At 40.2% G+C, this 24,950-nt stretch overlaps 2 protein-coding genes across 2 annotated transcripts; both read right to left on the bottom strand.

Annotated features, from left to right (window-relative positions):
• Nucleotides 1–12,234: 12,234 nt before the first annotated feature.
• Nucleotides 12,235–13,233, bottom strand: LOC131488878 (olfactory receptor 5B12-like). Its single transcript, XM_058690725.1, has one exon. The coding sequence runs from the start codon at nt 13,177–13,179 to the stop codon at nt 12,235–12,237; it is 945 nt and encodes a 314-aa protein (XP_058546708.1). The 5' UTR covers nt 13,180–13,233.
• Nucleotides 13,234–23,500: 10,267 nt separating this feature from the next.
• On the bottom strand, nt 23,501–24,445 carry LOC131488879 (olfactory receptor 5B3-like). The gene has a single exon (XM_058690726.1). The coding sequence runs from the start codon at nt 24,443–24,445 to the stop codon at nt 23,501–23,503; it is 945 nt and encodes a 314-aa protein (XP_058546709.1).
• Between the last annotated feature and the right edge of the window lie 505 nt (nt 24,446–24,950).

The raw sequence follows: 24,950 nt of genomic DNA on the forward strand, positions 1-24,950 counted from the left end.
GTCCCCTGCAAGAGGGCGACAGAAAGGGCCGGATCTTCCTTTGCTGAGTTGTTTTATTGTCCGAGTTAGAACAAAGGCACGTTTCGTGCAGAAAAAAATAACTCAATTCCTCAAATCATCTAGTTTGTTAAAAAAAAAACAAAACGAAAGCGAAGTGTTGGGTGTTGTGTGATATAAACGTCGTGAGAAGTAAAACAGTAAAACCCTGCTGTGTCTAAATAATTATTTCAAATATTGTTTTATAAAGAACGGAAGTTTCCAATATAATTTTTTTTAATATATGAAACTTATTGTCAAATTGGTTTCCATACAATACCCAGTGCTCATCCCAAAAGATGCCCTCTTCAATGACCAATATAATTCTGAAGAAGTTTATTATGAAAAATAATTTTTAAGAGTACTCCAGACCTAAAACCTCTCAACTGATATGAAAAATATGAAAAATGGATAGGAGAAAGGAGAGAGAGGGAAAACTGTTAATTTTCTCACACTGTGTAAAGAGTGACTTATATATATAGACTTTATATGATTAAAGTATAAACTTTATTGAGATGTGGATGGTTAGAGAAAAGTTTATTCTTTATACATTCTTTAATATTTATTTATTTATTTATTTATTCATAAAATGTTTTTTATTTATTTTGAGAGAGGGAGGGAGAGGGAGGGGCAGAGAGAACGGGAGAGAGAGAAGCCCAAGCAGGTTCTGTGCTGTCAGCACAGAGCCTGACGCAAGGCTCCATCTCACGAACCTTGAGACCATGACCTGAGTGGAAATCAAGAGTTGGGTGCTTAACTGACTGAGCCACCCAGGTGCCCAATTCTTCAATATTTAATATTAATCACTTTAATATTAAACACAAAGAGAATGTATTCTTCCAAATATACATAATATAAACATATATGTCTTTTTCCAAAGTTAAAGAGAAAAATGAAAGAAGGAAGCTATTATTCAAAAGAAGAAAAGAACAAAATGGATACAGAAATGGGGTAAAAACGTGCAGTTACGTGTTTTAAATATGCTTATGTAATTATATGTTAAAGATTTTAAGGAATACATACATTTTAAAATTGATTTTTTGGGCAGGTGTGTGGGTGGCTCAGTCAGTTGATCATCCAACTTTGGCTCAGGTCATGTTCTCGTGGTCTGGGGGTTCAAGTTCCCAGTCGGGTTCTGTGCTGACAGCTCAGAGCCTAGAGCCTGCTTTGAATTCTGTGTCTCCTTCTCTCTCTGCCCCTCCCCTGTTCGTACTCTCTCTCAAAAATAAAAATAAATAAATAATGTAAAAATGATAATAAATTTAATTTTTTTCGTAATTGCCTTTTCAACGATCTGATCAATTTCTGGCTCTGATTGCTTTGGATGAAAGGGCTTTTACTTTACAGAAAGCACAAAAGTTTTTCTCTGTACCAGCAATAAGTACTTAGAACATTCTAATCCCAATAGCCTCACAAATATAAAGTGTCAAACACTGTAATGTAATCATAAGACAAACTTAAGGCAGCTAGTAGAGCTTTTTTGTATGGAAAAAGTCAACATTTTAGCAGTATTGTGTACCTTAAAAATAATGCGTGTAGTTGGTATGAGTCTGATACAGATCCCAAGATAATTTGAGTTTGTGTATGTGCACACTTTTGTGTGCGTGTGCATGTATTTCATAATGTGATTTTAAAGTTTATTTGGAAGAACAGCCAAGTGAGAATGGATGTTCAAAAAAGAGTGAGGGTGAGGCTTGCATTAACTATGAAATTGTAGCATTAAATAATAACATGTTGTATATCAAAATTAAATCAATTAAAAATACATGCAGGAATAGAGAGTTCAGTAAGACAGAAAATACTCATAAATATGTGAGTCTCCAATTCATGATAAAGGTATGGCAGCATAGCAGATTGGCTAAGTGCATGTTTTCTGCCATCAGACTCCTTGGGTTCAAAGGAATCATGGGCACTTTACATAAAATCCATATACTTCAATTTTTAAAATCCATAACATGGGAATGACAATAAAGACACTTTGACAATATAATGAAAATAAATTAAAAGCACTTAATATGGCATCTGTCCCTATAAACATTCACTAAATGTTAACTCAAACTATTTTTCAAATAACTGCAGTATGGAATAATGGACCAATATTCATTTTGATATGAATTTTTAAAAATTATCATATGCTGACATTTATTTTTGGATGGCCAGAAAGCATATTCTTAAAAAGCAGAATCAAAAAGGAAATCATAAAGAAATCATACAGGTAAGGACAAAACTAAGATCCTGAGCCAGCAAGATCTAGTTATGAGAAGGTAGAGTCTCCCCTACACTCTTTGGTTCTTGGATTTCATTCTTTTAATCTGTTATCAATTACTTGGTAACTTTGACAAGACGTCCCAAAGACCCACACAGAAAAGACAGATTTGTTGGAACAATTCCATTGGAGAGTCTAATACAAATATTCAATCTCTGAATCCATACATGTAGAGAGGGAGGCAGTCTCCTACAAAGTATGATTAGAGAAAAGCCTGAGAAAAAGCCCTGCTACTCCATACTGTCCCCACCATATTGTCCCCTGACCACTGTGAAGGAAATTCTTGAGTTAATTATTCCTGTGTGAAAACACACAGGCTCTAAGATCCTTTCGCCTGCATTTGAATCCAGGTTCTGCCACACACCAGCTCTCTGGCCTTGAAAATTTACTTACTCAATAAGTAAACCTACAAAGCTCAGTTTCCTTAGCTGACAATCTGCAGCGTTCGTGTGCATGTTAGTAAAAATATACACACAGTGCCTTGTGCGTTGCCCAGCTCTTCCCCCTCCCAAGCATTTCCTATTGTAAGATCTATATAATACAATATTTACCATTTTAATCGCTTTTAAGCGTATAGTTCAATGGTGTTAAGTATATTCAGACTTTTGTGCAACTATCAACGCCATTATCGACAGAAATCTTTTCATCTTGCAAGAGTGAAACTCTATACCATTAGATAACTCCCCATCTCTCTTACTTCCGAGCCCCTGGCAACTGCAATTCTACTCTCTGTGACTATGATTTTTTCTTAATGTTTATTTATTTTTGAGAGAGAGAGAGAAAGCTCACGAGCAGGGGGTGGGGCAGAGAGAGTGGGGGACGGAGAATCCTAAGCAGGCTCTGTACTGACAGCAGAGAGCCTGATGCAGGGCTCAAACTCAGGAACCATGAGATCAGGACCTGAGCCAAATCGGACCCTTAACTACTGAACCACCCCCTCTGTGTCTGTGACTTTGACTACTCTGGTTTCCTCATATAAGTGGGACCCTGCAGTATGTCTCTTTGTGACCGGCTTATTTCACTTCGTGTGTCTAGCTTTTAAGAGGGGCCTATCTCTTCCCAGTGCTCACCCTCTCCAATCCCTTGACTACTATCTTGTTTCTCTCCTGAAATGGCTGGAAGTCCGTCAGCCTGGGTGACTTTTCCTTCCTTTCTTCCTAGCTAATTTCTACAGGTTTCTGCTCAGGAAGCAATTATCCAGGAAGAATTCCTGATTCTCCTTCTCTCTGCACCTCTGGGTAAGGTGCTGTTTGAACTGCTGCAAAACTGTCTCAGTTCCAAGACTGCTGTGCCTGCATCAGACTAAGCACCATCAAGCAAGCAAGGAAGTTAGCTAGCATTTATTGAGCACCTGACACCTACTGAAATCTTAGTCTCAGCTCTGGGTAAACCATTTTAAAAAATATGAAAAATGATGTGTGTCTTTAATCATGTAAGGGAGACCCGATGTTTAACAGAATTTGGGAAAAACTCTTCTAAGTGAGAGTTTCCTATGTAACCTTTCTAGAATATCAAAGCTATAAAAGACCTCTCCTCCTACATAGAAAGATGATGGATGGATGGATGGATGGATGGATGGATAGATAGATACATACATACATACATTTATAAACGAATAGATAAATAGGTACATGGATACATATATACATAGTCAAGCACATTTGGGAAAAACTAAATAGTCTCTTTGTGACCTGCAGAGGAGATAAGCATTGAAAGGCTTTTAGAATCCTGATGTGCAGAAGTAACTATAAATTTAACTTTTCAACATTTATTTCTCTGGCTTTTCACAAAAGCTCCTTTAGGTGCCTTGGCAGCATATTCAAACATAATAATAATGGCTCATGTCACAATGTGAAGGCACTCTGGTAAACTCTCCACATGTATTAATTCAGACGCACCTCGCAACTACACCATGAGCTGGGTCATATTTTATGCATATTTTACAGATCAAGAACTGAGAAAGATTAAATAGTCTGAGATTCAACAGCTGGTCTGTGGTGGAGTTGTGATTTAAGCCCAAGCATTTTGGATCTGGAAAAGAAAGACCTAAGTTTGGGCCCTGGCTTCACCACTTCTGAGTTACATGATTTTGGACAAACCACAATCTAAGTAAGCCTCATTGTCCTCATCTGGGGAGTGTGGAGAATTATGTCCAAGCCACTAAGCTATTTGATTTATTTAACCCTTCTTATATGTACTTTGAAATTTCTCCCTGTACTCTAAAGTAGGGATTAGCAAACTTTTTCTATAAAGGACAAGATAGAAAATATTTTAGGTATTGTAGGCTACATGGGGTCCTTGTGTATTATGTATTTCCCTCCCTCCTTGCCCCTTCTCTCCTTCCTTCCTTCCTTCCTTCCTTCCTTCCTTCCTTCCTTCCTTCCTTCCTTCTTTCCCTTCCTCCTTCATTCCTTCCTTCCCTCCTTCCTGTCCTTCTCTTCTTCTCTCTCTCTTTCTGCCTCCCTCCTTCCCAATCTCCTCTCTCTCTCTTTTTTATTCTTTTCTCTTAAAGTACAAAACATACTCCTAGCTCAAGGGCTGCACAAAAAGAGGCTGAATTTGGTTTATAGCCTAGTTTGCCTATCCTTGCCCTGAAGTATTATATGCAGCAGGTTAAGATCAATTAGAAAAAAAAATAACCATTAGTTTTTAAAAATAAAGTCTCTTAAGATGTTTCCTTACCTCCTTGCAATTCACTTCATTCCGTCAGCCATCAAAGAACATTCATAAAGGCAAAAATTTTTTTGTTTCTTCCTATAGATGATTAAGGCACTTCTTTCAGAATGCTTCCTGACCCTATGTATTCTGTTCTTTGAGAATGAAATGAAATATGAATACATGGGATCCAGATGTGTATAATCCCCTGGAAATGAAAAGTAACCAGTAGGTGATGTCTTTGTAATATCTAGATGTGCATGGCAAAGAGTGTGCTGGTGTTCAGGAAGAGAGTCAGGTTTTAGAAAGCCATTCTTGGAATAGGGAAAGATAAAGAGGAACATAAGGAAAGTGGATATACTTTGGAATTATTCTAAGCCAGAGTTCATGGAAGGACCAGACTCCTTTTCTTCATTCTCCTTTTTACTCAGAGTCCATTTTGCCTGATTTAGCCACATAATTTAGTGCTCTATAGGATGTATTAAAATAATGGGTCCCAAAGAGGAGGAATTTCCCCAGTGGCCTTACTTAAACCAAATTAAACTAAAAAATATTGGGAGGAAATTTCCTGCATTGATCAACTGTGACAAAGTTAACGGGCACCTTGGTAGTCACAGACAACTTTTGTGTGGGGACCACAGGGTGGTGTCCTCATTCGAACCTAAACCCAACCCATAGGAACATAAGGATGCGTATTCTGGCGAATTCAATCTATGGGAAACATTCGTGCCAGCTCAGGGTTCCCCAAAGCAGTAGACTACATTAAAATTATCCTCACCCGGGCAACTGGGAATGTGAATTTTAGGCTGAGCTTTGCCACTTAAATGCTAAGTCAACTCAGGCAAATTTTGAAGATTTTTATATTTGAATTTCCTCATCTATATTATGCATGGTTGAACTAGGTGATGTCTATGGTCCCCTCTCACCTCAAAAGTCTACAATTTCTACTTCTCTCTCAAGGAACAGAGAACATATGGGAGAACAGCAGCCCGCTATCGCTCGTAGCTTCCTCATTTCCCCTGTCAATCATAGCATATTTCTCTCTGCTGAGCTCTGCCCCATTCCCACACATTTCCATGATAATAACTTATTTGGTCATTATATTTATAATGAGATATCATGTTTGGTCTTATGTTTATAATTTCATGCCCGAAGCAAATGGGTGGCTTGACTTAGCTATTGTGTATGTGAATGCCTTTGCCACGAGCAGGCGCATTATTCTGGCCTTCACCCAACTAAGTTGCCAGACTACTTTCAGCCTACCATGGTCAGGTTATAAGTCCAGTCATATCTTTGAGCAAAAGCATGTATTTTATTATTTTTTTTAAGGTCTATTCATTTATTTTGAGAGACAGAGAGAGTGCTAGCAGGGGAGATACAGAGAGAGAACAAGAGCGAGCGAGCGAGAATCCCAAGCAGGATCCACATTGTCAGTGCAAGCCTGATGTGGGGCTCGATCTCATGAACAGTGAGATCCTGACCTGAGTCGAAATCACTGATGCTTAACTTACTGAGCCACCCAGGCACCCCAAAAGTATGTATTTTAAAATACATGGTGTAGAATTTCTATGTAGTTACAGTTGTGGAAGGAGATTTTTCTCATTACTTTCTCCTCAGATGTTAAATGAATGATTACTGATGAAATTTCACTCGGCCCGTAAGGAGGAACATTGACTATCATGTAGCAAATAACCTCCAGTGGGTTCCAAATGTCCTAACCTCAGATGGGTAAGGTTTATCCCAATCAACAAGTTAGAAGTGTTTGCCTGCATAACGGTGCTGACATTCACACGCATGGTAGAATTTGGAGTTGGAATAAATTATTCTTGATGGATTCATCAACCCTTGTATGGAAGGGTTTTCACACAATGCCAAGGAGCAGCTCCTTTCCCAACAGGATGTGACTCAATTACTCCCTCACATCCACACATGCTCAGTATCTTCGCTGTCTCACCCTCCCTCTTCTTTTCACCCTCTAGCACTCTCTCAGCAAATAGCACTCTCTCGGGGAAGCTGTCAAGAAAATACACACATGCTATCACAAAGCACATCTGCCTCTCTCTCACTAGAACATTAGAAATGCTAGTTTTATGAAGTACTCACGGAAAACTTTGAGAACTAAAAAGATTTGCAGTGTGTACATGTGTTTTGGGTACACGTGTTGCAAGAATAGCACTAATCTCCATATTCTTTGACATTTTAAAATTTATATGTTAGTACTGATGATGAGAAGGACATTAAAGTCCTGCATTTTCAACATCTCCTTGATGCTCCAAAGAGAGAAGAACCAGACCATTCTGCAGCTGGGGTCACAATATTAAACCTATCTTGACCGGTTGGGTTAAACAGAGTTAGACAGAGAAATTGGTCTTTGTTATGGTTTCCCAGTATGGTCCTTGGCCCCAGGGAGATGTCCTCAGGTGGATATAGGATATAAACACAGGTCTCGGTCAGAAAATTTAAAAACCTTCAGGAGTGGAGAAATAAGGTCAGATGGTTATGAAGTGGGGGGGGGGGGGCAGAGAGATGTGATATTCTCTATACTTTTGCTAAAGGTGTGATAAAAATAATTTTAAAATTTGTTTCTTTACAGCATGCCAAACACCATACTGAGTACATAAAATGTATTATCTCATTAAATCTTACCCCAACTCTCTGAAGTAGTTACTATTGTTATGCACCAGGCACTATTAACATAGTTTGAGCCCAGATTGTCTCCCATCAAAGACTTTTGATTTAACCATTGCATTAGTACTCTTTCTTTCTTGCTTGCTTGCTTTTTCTTTCTTTCTTTCTCCCTTCCTTCTTTCCTTCCTTCCTTTCTTCTTTCTTTCTCTGCCTTCCTTCCTCCCTCCCTCCCTCCTTTCTTCCTTCCTTCCCTCCCCCTTCCTTCCTTCCTTCCTTCCTTCCTTCCTTCCTTCCTTCCTTCCTTTCTCTCTTTCTCCCTTCCTTCTTTCCTTCCTTCATTTCTTCTTTCTTTCTCTCTCTTCCTTAATTCCTCCCTCCCTCCCTCCCTCCCTTTCTTCTTTCTTTCTTTCTTTCTTTCTTTCTTTCTTTCTTTCTTTCTTTCTTTCTTTCTTTCTTTCCAACTACTAGTACAATTGAAAAACACTCCTTCAGAATGGAGAGCTTGTGAAACAATTTTCTTATGGTTGTAAGGCCATTAGTGACTTCTTTTCTGGATGCTTGTCTTTCGAATCAGAATTCTTTAGAGAGAAAAAAATAGCAGTCTTGTTCTTGCAGTCTGGCTTTGCGAGGAGTGACAACTCAAGCTATGAGGCCCCCATGAGGAATATAAGCTTTCACTGTCATCTAGAGAGAGAACAAATCTAACACTATCACAGTGAGAGCCTTCAGTGGGTGCCAATTCTTATCCCCTCTGCTTTTCTTTCTGTCTATCGATCCAGGGGGTAGAAAAAATTGGGCCATTGTTTTTTGCTGTTCCATATTTGCCAGTAGAAATTTTCTTACAAGGGTTGGAACCCTGTTATTTATTATTTCCTTATGTTAGGCTCAAATTAATCATTTTTAAAATCTTGAATTTCATGATCATCTGGAATGCCTCAAAAGCTCAAAGGCTGACCCGTGGACCCTCAGATATAAGAACTGAGTTTAGTTAGTGAAAACGGTTTGTACTTCCATGGAATGAGGGATGACCTGAGATATGTCACTGTGGGGTGACCTGAGATATGTCCTCTATTTGGGCTCATAAAATGAGCAAATCTTGAATCCATTAGGGACCCAGCTTGGTACTGACTCATTTACTCAATCTCAGTTCATTCACTCATGTATTTATTCACTCATGTAGCCATCCATTCACATATTTCTTCAGTCATTAATTTAATTTCTCATTAAATAAGCATCTAATGATTCCTAGTAAAAACCAAGCCTGGTAGAGGAGAGAGGGCTGATGTATGAGTTAAGAGCAGTCATCAGGAGAATATAGTTCCCATTAGATGCCAGGTCCAGGGATATCTTTTAACTTGTAGAAAACTACATTTTGGCCTCATTGAACCGGAGTGGCTGAGGATATTATTTCATTCTTCTGTGGATCACCTAAAAAAATTTCCCCTCACTGTTGATCTTGAAGTTTAGTGTCTTGTTAAAGTCAAAGTCACGGTTAATGGTTTGGGGAAGGGCTTGAGTTCACTCATCTGTTCCTCATGCTTATGTCTTAGCTTGCTCAGGCTGCTGTAACAAAATATCATAGACTGGGTGGCTTATGCAGAACAAATTTATTTTTCACAGTTCTGGAGGCTGGAAGTTTCAGGTCAGTGCGCTGGCAGATTCCGTGTCTGATGAGAGCCTGCTTCCTGGGTCACAGATAGCTGTCTTGCTATTTCATCACATGGTTGAAGGGGCAAGAGACCTCTCTGGGATTTCTTTTTTAACAGCATTAATCACATGCATTAGATGACTAATCTGCCCCCTTTGAAAGACCCATCTCTTACTACTATCACATGGGGTGCTAGCATTTAATATATGAGATTTGGGAGCACACGTTCAGTCTATAGCAGCTGCCATCCCCAGAAATAATCTGACAGAAACTTTTGATTGTATAAATTTATTACATGTTTCTATTAAAAGGTTACGGAAGTGTATTTGGGAGATGAGTTGCTACATTATCCCATTGCTGTCCACCACGGGGTGTTAGATGTGGTTAAATCACCGTCTAAACCTGCCTGCTGAATGTGCTGCACAGCTCTTGTGACTAATCCCCCACACCAGCCCTCCAGGACTTCAAAGGTCAGGGAATGAAGGCTTTCTGTGCACACATTCGCCCTTTACTGCCTTTTTCCTATTTCTTCCCAGTAAGGCGATGAGACACTTGGGATTTGATGAAGGTGAGCACATGGGATGTTAAGGTTCATGGTCTTCCACCTTCTTAAACGAAGATGTTCACTGGAGCACGCAGGATTCCCATCGGCGTGTCTTTATCCAACTGAATGTGTAGTACGAAGCTTCTGGAAAACAGGGATAACACGGCTTCCCAGATAGCAAGGGTTTTACTGTAAGTAGCAGCAACGCATGGACGGAGCTCATGGGCTCTTGTCCTCTTTACGTATGCCTGATGACCTCAAAAACCTATGTTGCTTAATACCCTCCTACTTAGAGCTTGGATGAGCAGTGGGGATTTGGGGTCTTCAGAATGTCCACATTAAAGGATATTTAAACAGTTTCAAGGAGATGCTAGCTCAATATTATTGTGACTCTTCATGTCCCTTTGAGTCCTAGTGATTTATTACAAAGATAATTGTATTATACTGAGAAGACTCGTGGTCTTTGATAAAAGAGAATGATTCTTCATCTTAGTATTCCTTATGCCCTCTACGTGGTGTTATGGTGTTAAACGATTATTAGCGGAACTAAACTGGAGAGGGTGTGCTTTGGAGTCCCACAGGCTTGGGTTCAAAGTTCTCACTTTGCCACCATCTGCCTGTGTCTTAGCCTCCATTTCCTCCTCTCTACCTGGCTGATCACCTCAGAGGTAGTGTGGGATCTGAATGAGCTCACATATGCAAATAATGCGTAGACACTAGATGATAAATAAATATCATCTTTTTTGGCGGGGGGAGTCTCAGTCCCCTCTTTGTATCAGGTTCTGGGGAAGTGGTTGCATTTGACAATCTCCTGGTGCTCAGGTCTTGTCCCTAGATGCATTAAATCCTACACTCTGGAGCTGGGATCCAGACAGCAGTATTTAAAAAAATCTCCTCTAGATTAGTGTTATGTGCAGTCAAGGTTGAGAACTACTGTTCTAGGTTAGTGTTTCTGGGTTGCATCCAATGGTTTTCAAACCTAAGTATGCTTTGGAATCACCAGAAGGACTGGCTAAGATGCAAATAGCTGGCTTATAGTCCTAGAGTTTCTGGTTCTGTCAGTCTGGGTGGGGGTTTCTATAATTGGCACCTTCTAAAAAGTGCTAGGCGAAGCTGATGCTGCTCGCCTTGTAATGATGCTTTTGAACCACTGGTCTCAGGAAACAGTTCTCAAAGTGCAACCTGCACACCAACCTCTTCTGAAATAAAGGGGAAGCTTGTTAAGAATGTAGGCAGACTTTCCTATCCAGACTCTCTTATATGAGCTTTATTAGAACACAGGTAAGGAATAGGGATGGGTATATTTTCACCCTCTGAACTCTGTTTTTCTCTCTGAAATTCAGGAACTAAATAGATTAAACTCACATAGTATCCCTCATTATCTATACTCACCACTGGCATTTGTGCTAAGTTCAGGATCCAGGTATATGTGGATAATGGTGGATAATTATACAGATTTCTGGGCTCTACGAGAAATATACTAAATTAGATTATCTGGAATTAACTCCTGGAATTCTGCATTTCAACATCTCCCAAGGTAACTCTTTTTTTTTTTTAATGTTTTATTTATTTATTTTGAGAGAGAAAGAGTGTGTGTGAGTGAGAGGGAGGGAGAACTCACAAGCAGGCGAGGGGCAGAAAGAGAGAGAGAGAGAGAGAGAGAGGGAGAGAGAGAGACAGAATCCAAAACAGGTTACAGGCTCTTAGCTGTCAGCACAGAGCCTGATGTGGGGCTTGAACCCACAAACCATGAGATCGTGACCTGAGCTGATGTGGGATGCTCAACCAACTGAGCCACCCAGGAGCCGCTCTCAAGATAATTCTTTTTTTTTTTTTTAATGTTTATTTATTTTTGAGAGAGACAGAGACAGAGGGTGAGTGAGGGAGTGGCAGAGAGAGAGGGAGACACAGAATCAGAAGCAGGCTCCAGGCTCTGAGCTGTCAGCACAGAGCCTGATGTGGGGTTTGAACTCACAGACCTCATGGATCTCACGGACTGTGAGACCATGACCTAAGCTGAAGTCATACGCTTAAGTGACTGAGCCACCCAGGCAACCCTCAAGGTAATTCTTAAGAGAATGAATGTCCGAGAACCATATCTCTGTACTATGTACAAAAATCATAGAGTTATTTTGAGTTTTAGTAATTACAAATGTAACTCTGGTATCACACACTTATGAGGTTTACCTGCAAATCACTTTAGACCAATGTAGTGTGGGATCTCAAAGTATCTAGGCTTGTAATCTTCGTTTTAAGATAGAAGCACTATCCTCTTTCTGGTAAAAGATATCCAATTTTTGTCCTATGCAATCACAATCCCAAAGTATGAACAAAACCAGTCTCGTTTGGGAGGGAACTACTCAGAGAAATGAAAGACGGGAAAGAATTAAAAAATATATTCTTAGATACTAGAAGTCCAAGAGAAGTGTCGTCATATGGTTTGCATGCTATTTCTAATTAGTAGGCTAAACCCAATGAAGACTTTGCTTTTCCAACCACCTTCTGAAATGCACCCTTGACCTCTTTGTTCCTTAGGCTGTAGACCAAAGGGTTCAGCATGGGGATGACCATGGTGTAGAACACGGACGCCATTTTGTCTGTGTCCATGGAATGACTAGAACTTGGCTGTAAGTACGTGAAGATGATTGTCCCATAGAAGATGGAAACAGTGGTAAGGTGGGATGCACAGGTGGAGAAAGCCTTCTTCTGTACCTGAGCTGAGCGCATCCTCAGGATAGCAATAAAAATGAACAGATAAGAGTTCAAGATAACCAAGAGGGTGAAAAAGACATTGGCTCCTGCCAATGTGAAGAGCACAATCTCATTCATGTAGATATCAGAGCAAGAGAGAGACAGCATTGGGGGAATGTCACAGAAAAAGTGATTAATTACATTGGAATGACAGAAAGAGAGGTGGAAAGTGAAGGCAACATGGATGGAAGACTGCAAGAGTCCACAGATGTAGGATCCAGTGGCCAGTAAGGTACACATAACACTTGTCATGGTGGTGGTGTAACGCAAGGGTTTGCACACGGCTGCATGGCGGTCAAAGGCCATTGAGGCCAGAAGGAAACTTTCAATAGTGGCAAAGGCTGAGAAGAAGAACATCTGCGCAGCACATGCATTGTAGGATATGATCTTATCTCCTGTGAGAAACCCCACCATTACCTTGGGAGTGACAGCCGAGGCATAAACGCAGTCCACGAGGGAGAGGTTGCTGAGGAAGAAGTACATGGGAGTGTGAAGACGAGAGTCCAACAGAATCAACACGATCATTCCAACGTTCCCAACCAGAATGATGAGGTAAATGACAGTGAAGATGGTAAACAAAGGGACCTGCATCTCCAGGGCATCCGTGAGCCCCACAAGAATGAATTCCACCACCTCTGAAATGTTCTCCATCAAAGTCCTTTGGGAATCACGAGAGACGTCTATGACAAGATGAGCAAACACAAGATAATGCTATTTGATGGCCGTCGGTCATTCACTGACTGTGAATGGTGTCTCTGGCCCACGTGTGTCAGCTCTCTGTCAAAGGCAGGAACCCACAGGCAGCAAGCTGGACTGCACACTGGGTGGGGGTGAGTTGAGCGAAGCCGTTCATCTAGAAGTTATGTGGAAGGACACTGACATGTCCTTGCTGATGGCCGCCACAGGGGACGGTGTTATGACTCTGGAGGCACATTTCAGCTTGTCTGTTGTACGGCATCCTCTATTACACTAAACCAACAGGACTCTCACTACTTGCCGTATCTTGCAAGCACTCTTATTCCAAGTTCGTGAAAGCTTAATCAACAAAAAGGAAGAGAAAAGAAGCATTTTGTCAGTCACTGGTACATGCAATGGCAAGCCTCATCAAACACACTTCTCTCTGCGGGATCCTTCACTGACTTGCTCATAATAGCTGAAGATGTACAGTGATTTGGGATCCTGCTTTCGGGACACCCACTCTTCACTTTCTAATTCATGAGGGTCCTCACTTGGCTGCTCCACTTCAACCGTTGGCCCCTGAAGGAAACGTCATGATTTCTGGCACATGCTTAGTGATATTGGTGTCTTTCAGTAACTCTAAAAAAGAAGTAACAGCTTTTCAAAAGGTTGAAGCGAAACTTTCGTTGTTTTCTCTCTATGTCACGGTCCTTATTTTTCTCCTAGGTTGATGTTTTCCATCTCTGACCACCACTGATGTCTTTGCTTTATTCGTGGAAGGGAGAGTGTGGGGGAGGTGAAAGTGTTACTTTCATTTTCACCTAGGGACTTTGTACCGTTGACCAAGCCGTGGATGTCCATCCATGTTATGTGTGTGTCTGGTTGTCCTCACCTCCAGTGGCAGTTTAGCTAACAGCTTACTGTGGCTGCCATGGTTACAGTATGAGAAGCCCTCTCAACCCCAGAGACCCTTCTGACTCTGGAATCCATCACATACATTTCTCCTAGATTAAAAATCCTTCATATTGAAGGAAGGGCATGATACAGCCCCGTCTTTAAGAATAATCTAGTGGGAGAGACCTATTATCCCAAAGATATGTTCAACAGAACGTATTTCTAAAGCAGAGGTTATGTATGCCCAGGGCACTTTGGAAGTAGATATACTTCCAAGATGTATGGTAAGCCCAACACAGACTCTCAGGAAACCTCTCTGGAGATGATTACACCTGAGTTGTGGTTTTGGAGATTCCAGACATATGAGAATTATTAGTTCGTATAATAGCAATACTTCTGTAGTACTTACTTTGTGTCAGGAAACCGTTCTAAGCCGTTCACACATATTAACGCATTGAGTACATTTAGCAACTCTGGGAGGCAAGCTCTATTATGACTCGCTTTGTACTTCAAAAGGAACTGAGGCTTAAAGAAGTAAGTTACTTGCCTAAGTAGCAAATCTGGTAGGTATACTTGGGGATTTGAACTCAGGCAATATTGTCTAAAATCCATAACATTAAGCAACTTTTTCAAAATAGTGGGTCGAGTTAATCAAACTTCCTGTATTTCAGGTTCCTGATCTCTCAGGCGGGAATGGTAACAATTTTCATCCTTTGAGGTAGGTGAATAGAATTACTTAGATCATGCAAAAACACTTAAAATAACGTCAGTTACACAGCAAGAACTCAAGTAATTCAAGCTGTCTCCTCCACTATTAGTATACCAGGCAGAAGAAACATCATGGACAAAAGTATGAATTGGTAAGCTCAATAGTATAAATAGATAATTATAGGCAGATAGGTCTTAGTAATTAGCAAAATCCATGGCACAATCAAAATCTCAATTAGGGATTGATGTGCAAAAGTAATTGGTAGAAAGAAAAAGAGGTTAGAGAGGGAGGGAGGGAGCCGAAGCATAAGAGACTCTTAAAAACTGAGAACAAACTGAGGGTTGATGGGGGGTGGGAGGGAGGGGGGGGTAGGTGATGGGCATTGAGAAGGGCGCCTTTTGGGATGAGCACTGGGTGTTGTATGGAAACCAATTTGACAATAAAGTTCATATTTAAAAAAAAGTAATTGGTAGAACTCTAAAGGAAAGAGAGGGAAAAATGGGTTAGGTTATAGACATATTACAACCCTTAAGAAGAAGAGCCTAAGGTGACTATTTACACCAAGTATAATAGATAAAACGTTACTCGGTGATTAGCACCCTGGATGCGATGTGACCTTGGGAACATTACTTATACTCTGCAAACCTCAGTTCATTTTCTGTGAAACACCCAGTTCATGTAGTTCCCAATGTATCTATTTTATACAGCTGAAAAGATGAAATTAAGTGATTTAGGGAGCCCTACTAACATGATGCCTGGCTCATGCCAAGTGTACAGTGTTAATTCCCTTTTGTTCTCCCCCCCTCCCCCCAATAGCTGGCTTTGCACATAAGCCACCTCTGTGCCAGCAGCTGGTATTACAAAATGAATGACTCCATTCCTGACTTTTTAAAGGCATAGAGTCAGCCGGCTCTGGAAATTATCCCCCAAAAGTGACAAGTGCTTGTATAAAAGTGTGTATAAAATATTACAGAATGATCATGGAAGTGCCCAGAATATGCCAGAACACCCTACTGATGATGAAGTTACTTGCTCCCAAGAATGGTTCCTCAATTTCTCAATGTCTGTGCTTGTTAGAGTTGCCAGATTTGGCCCAAATGCACAAACATGGGAACCCAATTACATTTATCTTGAAAAAAGTTAATTTCTGTATCCCATTGATGTACCAAGAATGGCCAACATCTTGAGCAAATTCCCTATCTATACTGTCTGTAGGTACAAACAGAACACAAAACAGCTCTTTTTGATCCGGGAGTTTGAGGTGTAGGGGTGTGGGTATGATTGTACCACAAATACAAGCCCAATTCTGATTCTACTTCTGTTGAAAATCAGTTGGGTATAGACCTGCTGCTGGCTGTATCTTCTTAATTCACAAGATGCAAAACCCTGTGCCTCTCCCTTGCAGGCTACTCTCCTGCTCTGATGTGACAGGAAACACGGGAGTTTTTTGAAAAGCATAAAAGATGCTAACACTTCAGTCAAGCCATCTGAGTCATTACTTTCCATTGTCTATCTCATCTCTCAGTTCCTGAGGGAAATTCAGCCAATAATATTGAAAGTTCCAACTTTGACGCTACAAGAAATGACTCTTCACTCGAGATGCCCAAACAGATGTTGAAATTCTACAACCCCTGAGATTCAGAAAGGGAGCTATGATATTTGCACTGCTACTCTTCTAGCATGTTCTAAATAAAAGAGATCAGGAGGTACGGTCTCCCTTTATGACTCTATGACCTCAATCATTCATTCAAGGTATCCGATTGCAATCAGTGGAAAGAATGGTGAGCTATAGCTAACAAGGGGTCTATGATCGAGCCATTTCACCTCTTTGGGCTTTGTTTTCCTCATTTGTGAAATTAACACAATTGGATCTCCTACAGCCCCTTTTCATTCTAATTGGTTATGGTTGTGTGTTTTCTTGTTACTTACTTTTGCTCTGGGAACAGACAAAGGAGGGTGCAAGGCAGGGAGTATGGAAAACCTTCATGGCCACACTCTTGACCAGAAGTCCACATCCAGGAAAGCATCATGCTGGAGAAGCTCCTTCCCCACCTGTGGAGCGCTGTGTTCTAGAACATCGCTTGGGCTTGTGCTCCTACAAATACCAGGGCCAAGTCAATGACCTTTTCACCCCATAAATCACAGGGGGGACATTTAGTGTCATGAGAGTGGATATCTCAGGAGGCTCCAGATCCAGGGTTGGTCCTTCTGACCTGAACCTAATAGGAGCCATCAGATAATGTCTGTGTGTATTTGAGCTGAGAGTGCTTTTGAAGACACGGGGGAATGAAAGCTTGGAGAGGAGCCCCCAGTCAGCAAATCAGTGGTGCCACAGCCACGCCAGGCAACAAAAATATAAACCTCACCAAAATCTTGGCTTAGGTGACGTCAGGACTCTCACGCAAGCTTTCTCATAGCTACATCTTTGGTTTTTAAGTTTATTTATTTTTGAGAGAGAGAAAGTGTGAGTGGGGGAGGGGCAGAAAGAGAGGGGAGAGAGAGAATCCCAAGCAGCCTCTGCACTGCCTGAGCACAGCCTGACTCGGGGCTCGAACACACGGACTGTGAACTCATAACCTGATCTGAAGTCAGACACTTAACCAACTGAGCCACCCAGGCATACCAATAGCTACATTTTTCTGAAAGGCCTACAATCGTCCCTAGGAATTTTTTTTTTTTAACAAAATACCCATTTTTCTTACCAGTGCAGAGCTGCTTTGGGGATATTTAGGGGGAGTTCCCTCCCTATGTTTAGAACTAAGGATATGGATCCATTCTTTCCCCCACATAGTCATCTGTAACCACAAACACCAGGCGGAATTATCTCTCCTTTATCAATGCAGTCCAGTTTAGCTGCTGCCAAGTTTGAGCTGAGCAGTCATGGGGCTTGTCTTCAAGTTCTGGTTCGGTTGCAGGGTAACCTTGGCCAAGGTATTCAGTCTTTCAAAGCTTCAAAGTATCACTTATAAACACAAGGATAATACTATACATCCCTCATAGGACAGTCCTAAAGATTAAATGAGATGTCTAGCACATATCAAGAGATCAATTTAGGGCTCCTGGGTGGCTCAGTCGGTTAAGCGTCCAACTTTTGGTTTCAGCTCAGGTCATGATCTCCTGGTTTGTGAGTTCGAACCCCACCTTGGGCTCTGCGCTGACAGTGAGGAAACCTGCTTGGGATTCTATCTCTCTCCTTCTCTCTCTGCCCCTCCCCTGTTCTCTCTCTCTCTCAAAATAAGTAAACAAACTTAAAAAACATTAAAAAAAGAGATCAATCAATTTAAGTGTTACTATTTTATCATCAGTAAGCAATGATACATTCCGTGGCCCGAAATTAGCAGTACACAAACATTACGTCTGTTCCCCACACTTCCTTGCCCCCCCTGCAGCTAGGTGGAGCCACCAGCTAGTTCTAAGTAACGGGCTGGAGAAGAAGTATGATGTGTGTCATTTCTGGGTTGAAGTATAGACAAGCCAGTGCACAAGTATGTAATGCCTCCCACCTACCATGGTGGCGGAGGAGGCAGCATGTTCCAGAGAAGGTAGCTACAGATGGCAAAGCCTCCATTGGCCCGGGTGTTTGAATGAACACATGCAGAGAGACTTCTTTTCTGGATAACCTGTGACACACACGTAATAGCAGAAGTAAGAAATAAATCTTTGCTGTGTTAAATCGCTGGACTTGGGGGCCGATTTGCTACTGCATGTCACATAGTCTTTCCTGCCTAACACGACATATAATAAACTATTCGTGTTTTGTTGTCTACGTGTCTTTCTTTTTAATAGATCCTTGAATACTAGTCCCCTTATCATTTATTACCTCCTTTTTAAATGTTTAGTCATTTATTTTGAGAGAGATAATGAACATGTGAGTTGGGGTGGGGCAGAGAGAGAGAGAGAGGGGGAGAGAATCTCAAGTAAGCTTCATGCTTAGCACAGAGCCCGACATGGGGCTCAAACCCATGAACTGTGAGCTCATGACCTGAGCTGAAATCGAGTTGGACACTTAACTGACTGAGCCACCCAGGATATATTTTATTTATGCATTCATCTCCTGATGGACAGTTGCATTGTTTCCATTTTTTGGCTGTTGTGATTAATGTTGCAATGAACATTGGAATACAAGTGTCTGAGTACCTGTTTTCAATTTTGGGGAATATATGCCTATGAATAGAATTTCTAAGTCATATGGTATTTGTATGTTTTATATTTTGAGGACATATCAAATGGTTTTCCACAGTGACTGTTCCAACTTCTCCACATCCTCAACACTTATTGTTTTCTTTAAAAAATATATAGTCTTGGGGCACCCGGGTGGCTCAGTCGGTGAAACGTCTGACTTCAACTCAGATCACGATCTTGCGGTTCGCCGGTTCAAGCCCTGCATCGGGCTTTGCGCTGACAGCTCCGGGCCTGGAGCCTGCTTCGGGTTCTGTGTCTCCCTCGCTCTCTGCCCCTCCCCCACTCACACTCTGTCTCTCGCAAAAATAAACATTAAAAAATTAAAAAAATATATATGGTCTTAAAAAACATAGCCTTTCTAGCGTGTGTAAAGTAGTATCTCACTGTGATTTTGATTTACATTTCTTTTTTAAAAATTTACATTTCTTAAATTAATGTATTTAAATGTCAATCTTAATGAGTTTGAACATCTCTTCATGTGCTTATTGATTATTTGTGTATCTTTTTTGGAGAAATGTATATTAAAGTCTTTTATCTATTTTTAAATTGTGTTCTTTGTTTTTTTCATTTTTGAGTCGTATGAGCTCTTTATACATTCTAAATATCAAATCTTTATCTGAGGTGTGATTTGCAAATACATTCCTCATCCTGTGGATTGTTTTCTCACTTTCTTGGTGTTTTTGATATTCAACGTTTTTTTTATTTTGATGAAGTTTTATTACTTTATTTGTTCTTATTGCTTAAGCTTTTGATGTCATATTTAAAAACCTGTAGTTAAATCTAAAGTCCTGAAAATTTAACCCTATGTTTTCCTTTAAAAATGTATGGGTTAGCTTTTATATTAGGTCATTGATCCGTTTTGAGTTCCCTTTTTGTATATAATGTGAAGTAAGGATACAACTTTTATTTTTTATGTATGAAAATCAAGTTGTCTCATATCATTTGCTGAAAGGCTGTTCTTTCCACCTTCAAAGGGCTTGTCATCCTGGCAAAAATCAATTGGCTGCATATATATGGGTATATTTCTGAACTCTCAGTTCTACTCCATTGATTGGTTAGTCTATCTTTTTTTAACTTATTTTTTTAAATTCAAGTTAGTGAACATACAGTGCAATATTGGTTCAGGAGTGGAACCCCGTGACCCATCACTTACATCAGTACCACGCTGTTTTTATTACTATAAATTTGTAGTAAGTTTTAAAATCAAGAAGTGTGATTTCTCTGACTTCGTTTTCCAAGATTGCTTTGGCAATTTTGAGCCCTTTCCAATTCCACATGAATTTTAAGGTTGGCAATTTAGTGTTGGCCAAAAAAGGCTACTGGAATTTTGAAAGGAATTCTGTGTAATTTCTGGATCCCTTTGGGTCTCAGTGATGTCGTAAACTAAAACTGAAGTTTCCTTCTCATGAACGTGGGATATCTTTCAACTTATTTGGGTCTTGTTTAATTTCGTTCTGCATTATTTGATAGTTACTTCAACTGCACAGACAGTGCACAAGCACCTGCAGCTGAGATCCTGGAGCTTCCCTTGCCACGGGAATGCCCACACACCTGACCCCAGATCTGTGTTCGTGCCTTCCTCACACACCAGCCGCCCATACCTAAAACACCAGCACTACCTGTACCCAGAGGTCCATCAAGTGATGAGTGAATAAGCGAAGTGTGGTTTATGCTTGCAAAGGAGTGTTTCTAGGCAACAAAAAGGAATGAAGTACCAGTACTTGCTACAATATGAATAAACCTCAAAACCATCATGACAAGTGGAAGAGGTCGGTCAAAAATGATCCCATTACGATGTAACGGATGATGGGAATATACAGACCAGGCCAATCTACAGAGACAGAAAGTAAATTGGTGGTTTCCTAGGGCTGGTGGGAGGTTGTAGGACAATGGACCTTGACTGATGGTTGGGTATGTAGTTTCTTTGTGAGGTGATGGAAGTCTTCAACAATTAACCAGGGTGACGATTGGACAAGTTTGTAAAAGTACTAAACACCAGCGCATTGCATACTTTGGTATGTTTTGTGGTATGTAAGTTACATCTCAATAAAGAACTTTACGACAAGGAACCTACTACTGTTACAGGCAAGGAAATGCGTGCATCTTAATTGCATTATGCTAAGGGAAAGAGGCCAGACTCAGGAGGTTGCATGTTGTATTTGAAAAGCAAAACTATATGAGGGGGTCAGCAGATCAGAGGTTATGAGAAGCTGGGGGATGAGAGGGGTTAACCATAAAGGAAGCAGGAGACAATTTCGGATGAATGGGACTGTTTTGTATACTGATCTGGGTGATGTACTGTATACATTTATCCAAACTCTCAGGAACGAGCATACTGAAATGTATGAACTTTATTTTATAGAACTTATGACAATGTAAGCCAAATGTATCTGTGTGCTCATTTAACAACTCAAGCAAAGTCCCTAGACTCAGTTAAGTTTCTTCTGTAGATAGATCAGCTGAGGACCTCTGGATGTCCCCAAAGGGGTCCTGTTCCTCTGAGAACTCCAGGTCTCTAAAAGTCTCTACCCAGTCATTAGCCTCTGAAATCCCAACATGGTCCCACATGATATCACTGTAGAGGGAGTGGACTGTGTGCAGAGCCCCTTTGGTCATTAATTTGCAATTAGGTATAATCTAACTTAATATGTGAAATACTAGAATGTAGAAGATGAAAAATGCCAATGAAAAGAATCAAGTAAAGGCTATACGGGAGGAGAGGAAGATCATGTTCATGGGTTAGGAGACTTTAATATGCCAATTTCCTCATGCTGATTTACAGATTCAACTTAATCTCAATCAAAATGTGAGGAAGAATTTTGGAAATATTAGTAAGCTGATTGAAAAATTTATAGAAAGAGGTAAATCTACTAGAATACTTAAAGTAGTATTTGAAAAGAATAAAGTTGAAATATACTCCTTACCTGATTTCATGACTTACTCTAAAGCTCTATTAATTGAGAAAGTATATATACTTTGTGTGATTTAGTAGGTAGAATTAATTTCATGTATTCTTTGCCATTTCATGAGATAATTTTAATTTAAAAGATGTTATATATTATCCATCTGGCAATATAGTTTTGAAAACATGACTTTTTCCAAAAGTGGGGAATATAAGTAGTGAGTGAGAAAATAGAAGAAAAACTAGTTATGTCTTATAAAATGTTCTAAAATTCTTTTCTAAAGAATTATATAATAGGTAATGAGCCAAATTATCAAATATATCAACTGTTGGGCTCAGAGTTTAATTGATTGAGTAATTTAACAAATGTTTACTGAGAAATTAGTGTGAAACAGGCTGTATGTTGAGGATGAAGTTGTTAGTAGTGAAGACAAAGGTACCCTTCTTAGGCAGTGTACATTCTAGAAAGGTAAGTGAATAAAAAAGGGACAAATAAATAGAAATAGCTGAGTGCTGATTAGAACTATGATGGATTAAGTAAGTTGGGAACAGTGTCCATAGGGGTGGGGTGACTATGGTACAGTAAAATTTAAGGAAAGACCTGAGGGAAGTGAGGGAGCTTTCTGAGCATTGGCGACAGCATGTACAAAGGCCCTGAGGCAGGAATGAGTTTGGATTGTCCGGGGACAGTAGGGAGCTCAGTGTGAGGGAGGAGGACGGAGGAAGAAGGAAAGCAGCAGGACATGACGTAGCTCATAGGAAACTAAAGTATCCCTGTGTGAGAGACACGAGCCATTTCATAGTATTTCCAGAGAGAAAAATAGCTAACATTATCACTACTCAGTGCATGTATCTTACACAGTTGGGGTTCTTACAGAAAAATTGAGAAACTGCTCTATTATCATTCGATCCCCTTTTCTGATACTCTGGTCTTCTTGCATTTGAAAGTTATCATGTCACCATACTTCTTCTACCAAATGACTTTCTGAAGACATAAAGATGAACTCCTTCAAGATTTTACAGATATGTAGCTCTGAAAAAAAAATGTTCCAACAAAAAAGCACATACTTTTATTAAAAAATCCATGTTATGGTTTTCTTCATTTTGGACTCTTAGAATTGTTTTTTTAAACTAGAAAAAAAAATTAAAAATGCTGAACATTAATTTATACTCTGCTCTACAGTTATTTTGACTTTCTTATTAAAAACTAGCCATACTCCAGCTACCTCTTTTAACAAATTTCCCCTCTTGAGTGTATGTGCACATAGAGGACCCTTGCATACACTTCCCTTCATGGGTTTGAGCTGCGTTTTACACACACACTTGCATTGGCGTGTGGTGGAAAAAATGTGAACAGGTGAATAAATCACATATAATTAAGGTTCATGACAAGAGTGCTCTAAACACTTTAAGGTCTTCATGGCTATTCTCATCCAGATATTACACGACTGGATTATCTTCTTTTTTATCTTCTTTTTTAGTGAGAGACTTTTGAAGAGGAAAGTATCACAGCAGTAATTTAAGTGCAATGTGGGCTGTAAACTGCGAGTTAATGCAGGGAGAAGATCAGACAGGAGTGAAGGTAGGTCACTGTGGATTCTACAACCCTAGGAGGTGAAGCTTAGAGACAGGTTTGCCTTCTCAACAACCTTCTTGAAAGCATTCTTGACCTCTTTGTTCCTCAGGCTATACACCGCAGGATTTAGCATGGGAATGACCATAGTATAGAACACAGATACAATTTTGTCCGTGTCCATGGAATGGCTGGAGGTTGGCTGGGAGTACATAAACATGACTGTCCCATAGAAGATGGAGACTGCAGTGAAGTGAGAAGCACAGGTGGATATAGCTTTCAGGTATCCCTCTATTGAGGGCATTTTCAAGATGGTGATAAATATGAACAGGTAAGAGATCAAAATAACCAAAAGACCAAAAAAGATGTGGAAGCTTGCTACCAAAACAAGAACCAGCTCACTGACATGTCTATCAGAACAAGAGAGAGAGAGAACTGCAGGAATATCACAGAAAAAGTGATGGATCACATTGGACTTACAGAAGGAGAGGTGGAATGTGTTTCCAACATCCACAGAAGCATTCAGAAAACCAAAAACATAGGAGCCTATAGCCAAACGAGCACACACACCTGTCGTCATGGTGGTGGTGTAATGGAGGGGTTTGCACACCGCTGCATAGCGGTCATAGGCCATTGAGGCCAACAGGTAACTCTCCACGGTGGCAAAGGCTGCAAAAAAGAACATCTGAGCAGCACACGCATTGTAGGAGATGACCTTGTCTCTTATAAGTAATCCAACCAGGACCTTGGGAGTGACAGCTGTAGAGTAACCAAAGTCCACCAGAGACAGGTTACTGAGGAAAAAGTACATGGGAGTGTGGAGACGAGAGTCCAAGAGGATCAGCACCATCATCCCCAGGTTTCCAACCACATTGATGAGGTAGATGAGGGTGAACATGATAAAGAGGGGGGCCAGCAGTTCTGGGTCACTGGTTAGTCCCAGCAGGATGAATTCAGTCACTTCTGTGTTGTTCTTCATGGTGTTCTTTGGGAATCACAAGATGCCCTGTAGTGATAAGAAATAAAGAAACAAAGTCATAAACAAATGAGAGATTGAAGCGAAATTCATTCCATATTGTTTGTGTATACACACACATATGTACACAATATTTCATTATAGCAATAGTTTTTACTCACAGGTTTCTCCAGATTTAAAGTATGGACTAGACAATAAAAGTTAAGGCACAAATTATCTGTAGAGTTTGACATTGTTAAAACTGAAAGATATCCATGAATTATTTTCCAACTTTTCAATTCTGTGAATTTGTAAACAGTGGTGTAGAAAATGTAATTTCTTGATTATGATGAATCATCTTGAATGAATCTATATACCAATTCAGTTTTTCTCAGCCTAGCAAATGCTTATATCTATGGTCCTTATGTGCCAGAAAAATCTCTAGACACTTTGTATGAATATTCAGTTATTATTCTCAACAAATCTATGAGATTGATTACTCGTTATCCCCATTTAACGTGTGAAGCAC

This window comes from Neofelis nebulosa, chromosome 10, assembly GCF_028018385.1.
Source record: "Neofelis nebulosa isolate mNeoNeb1 chromosome 10, mNeoNeb1.pri, whole genome shotgun sequence".
Lineage (NCBI taxonomy): Eukaryota > Metazoa > Chordata > Mammalia > Carnivora > Felidae > Neofelis > Neofelis nebulosa.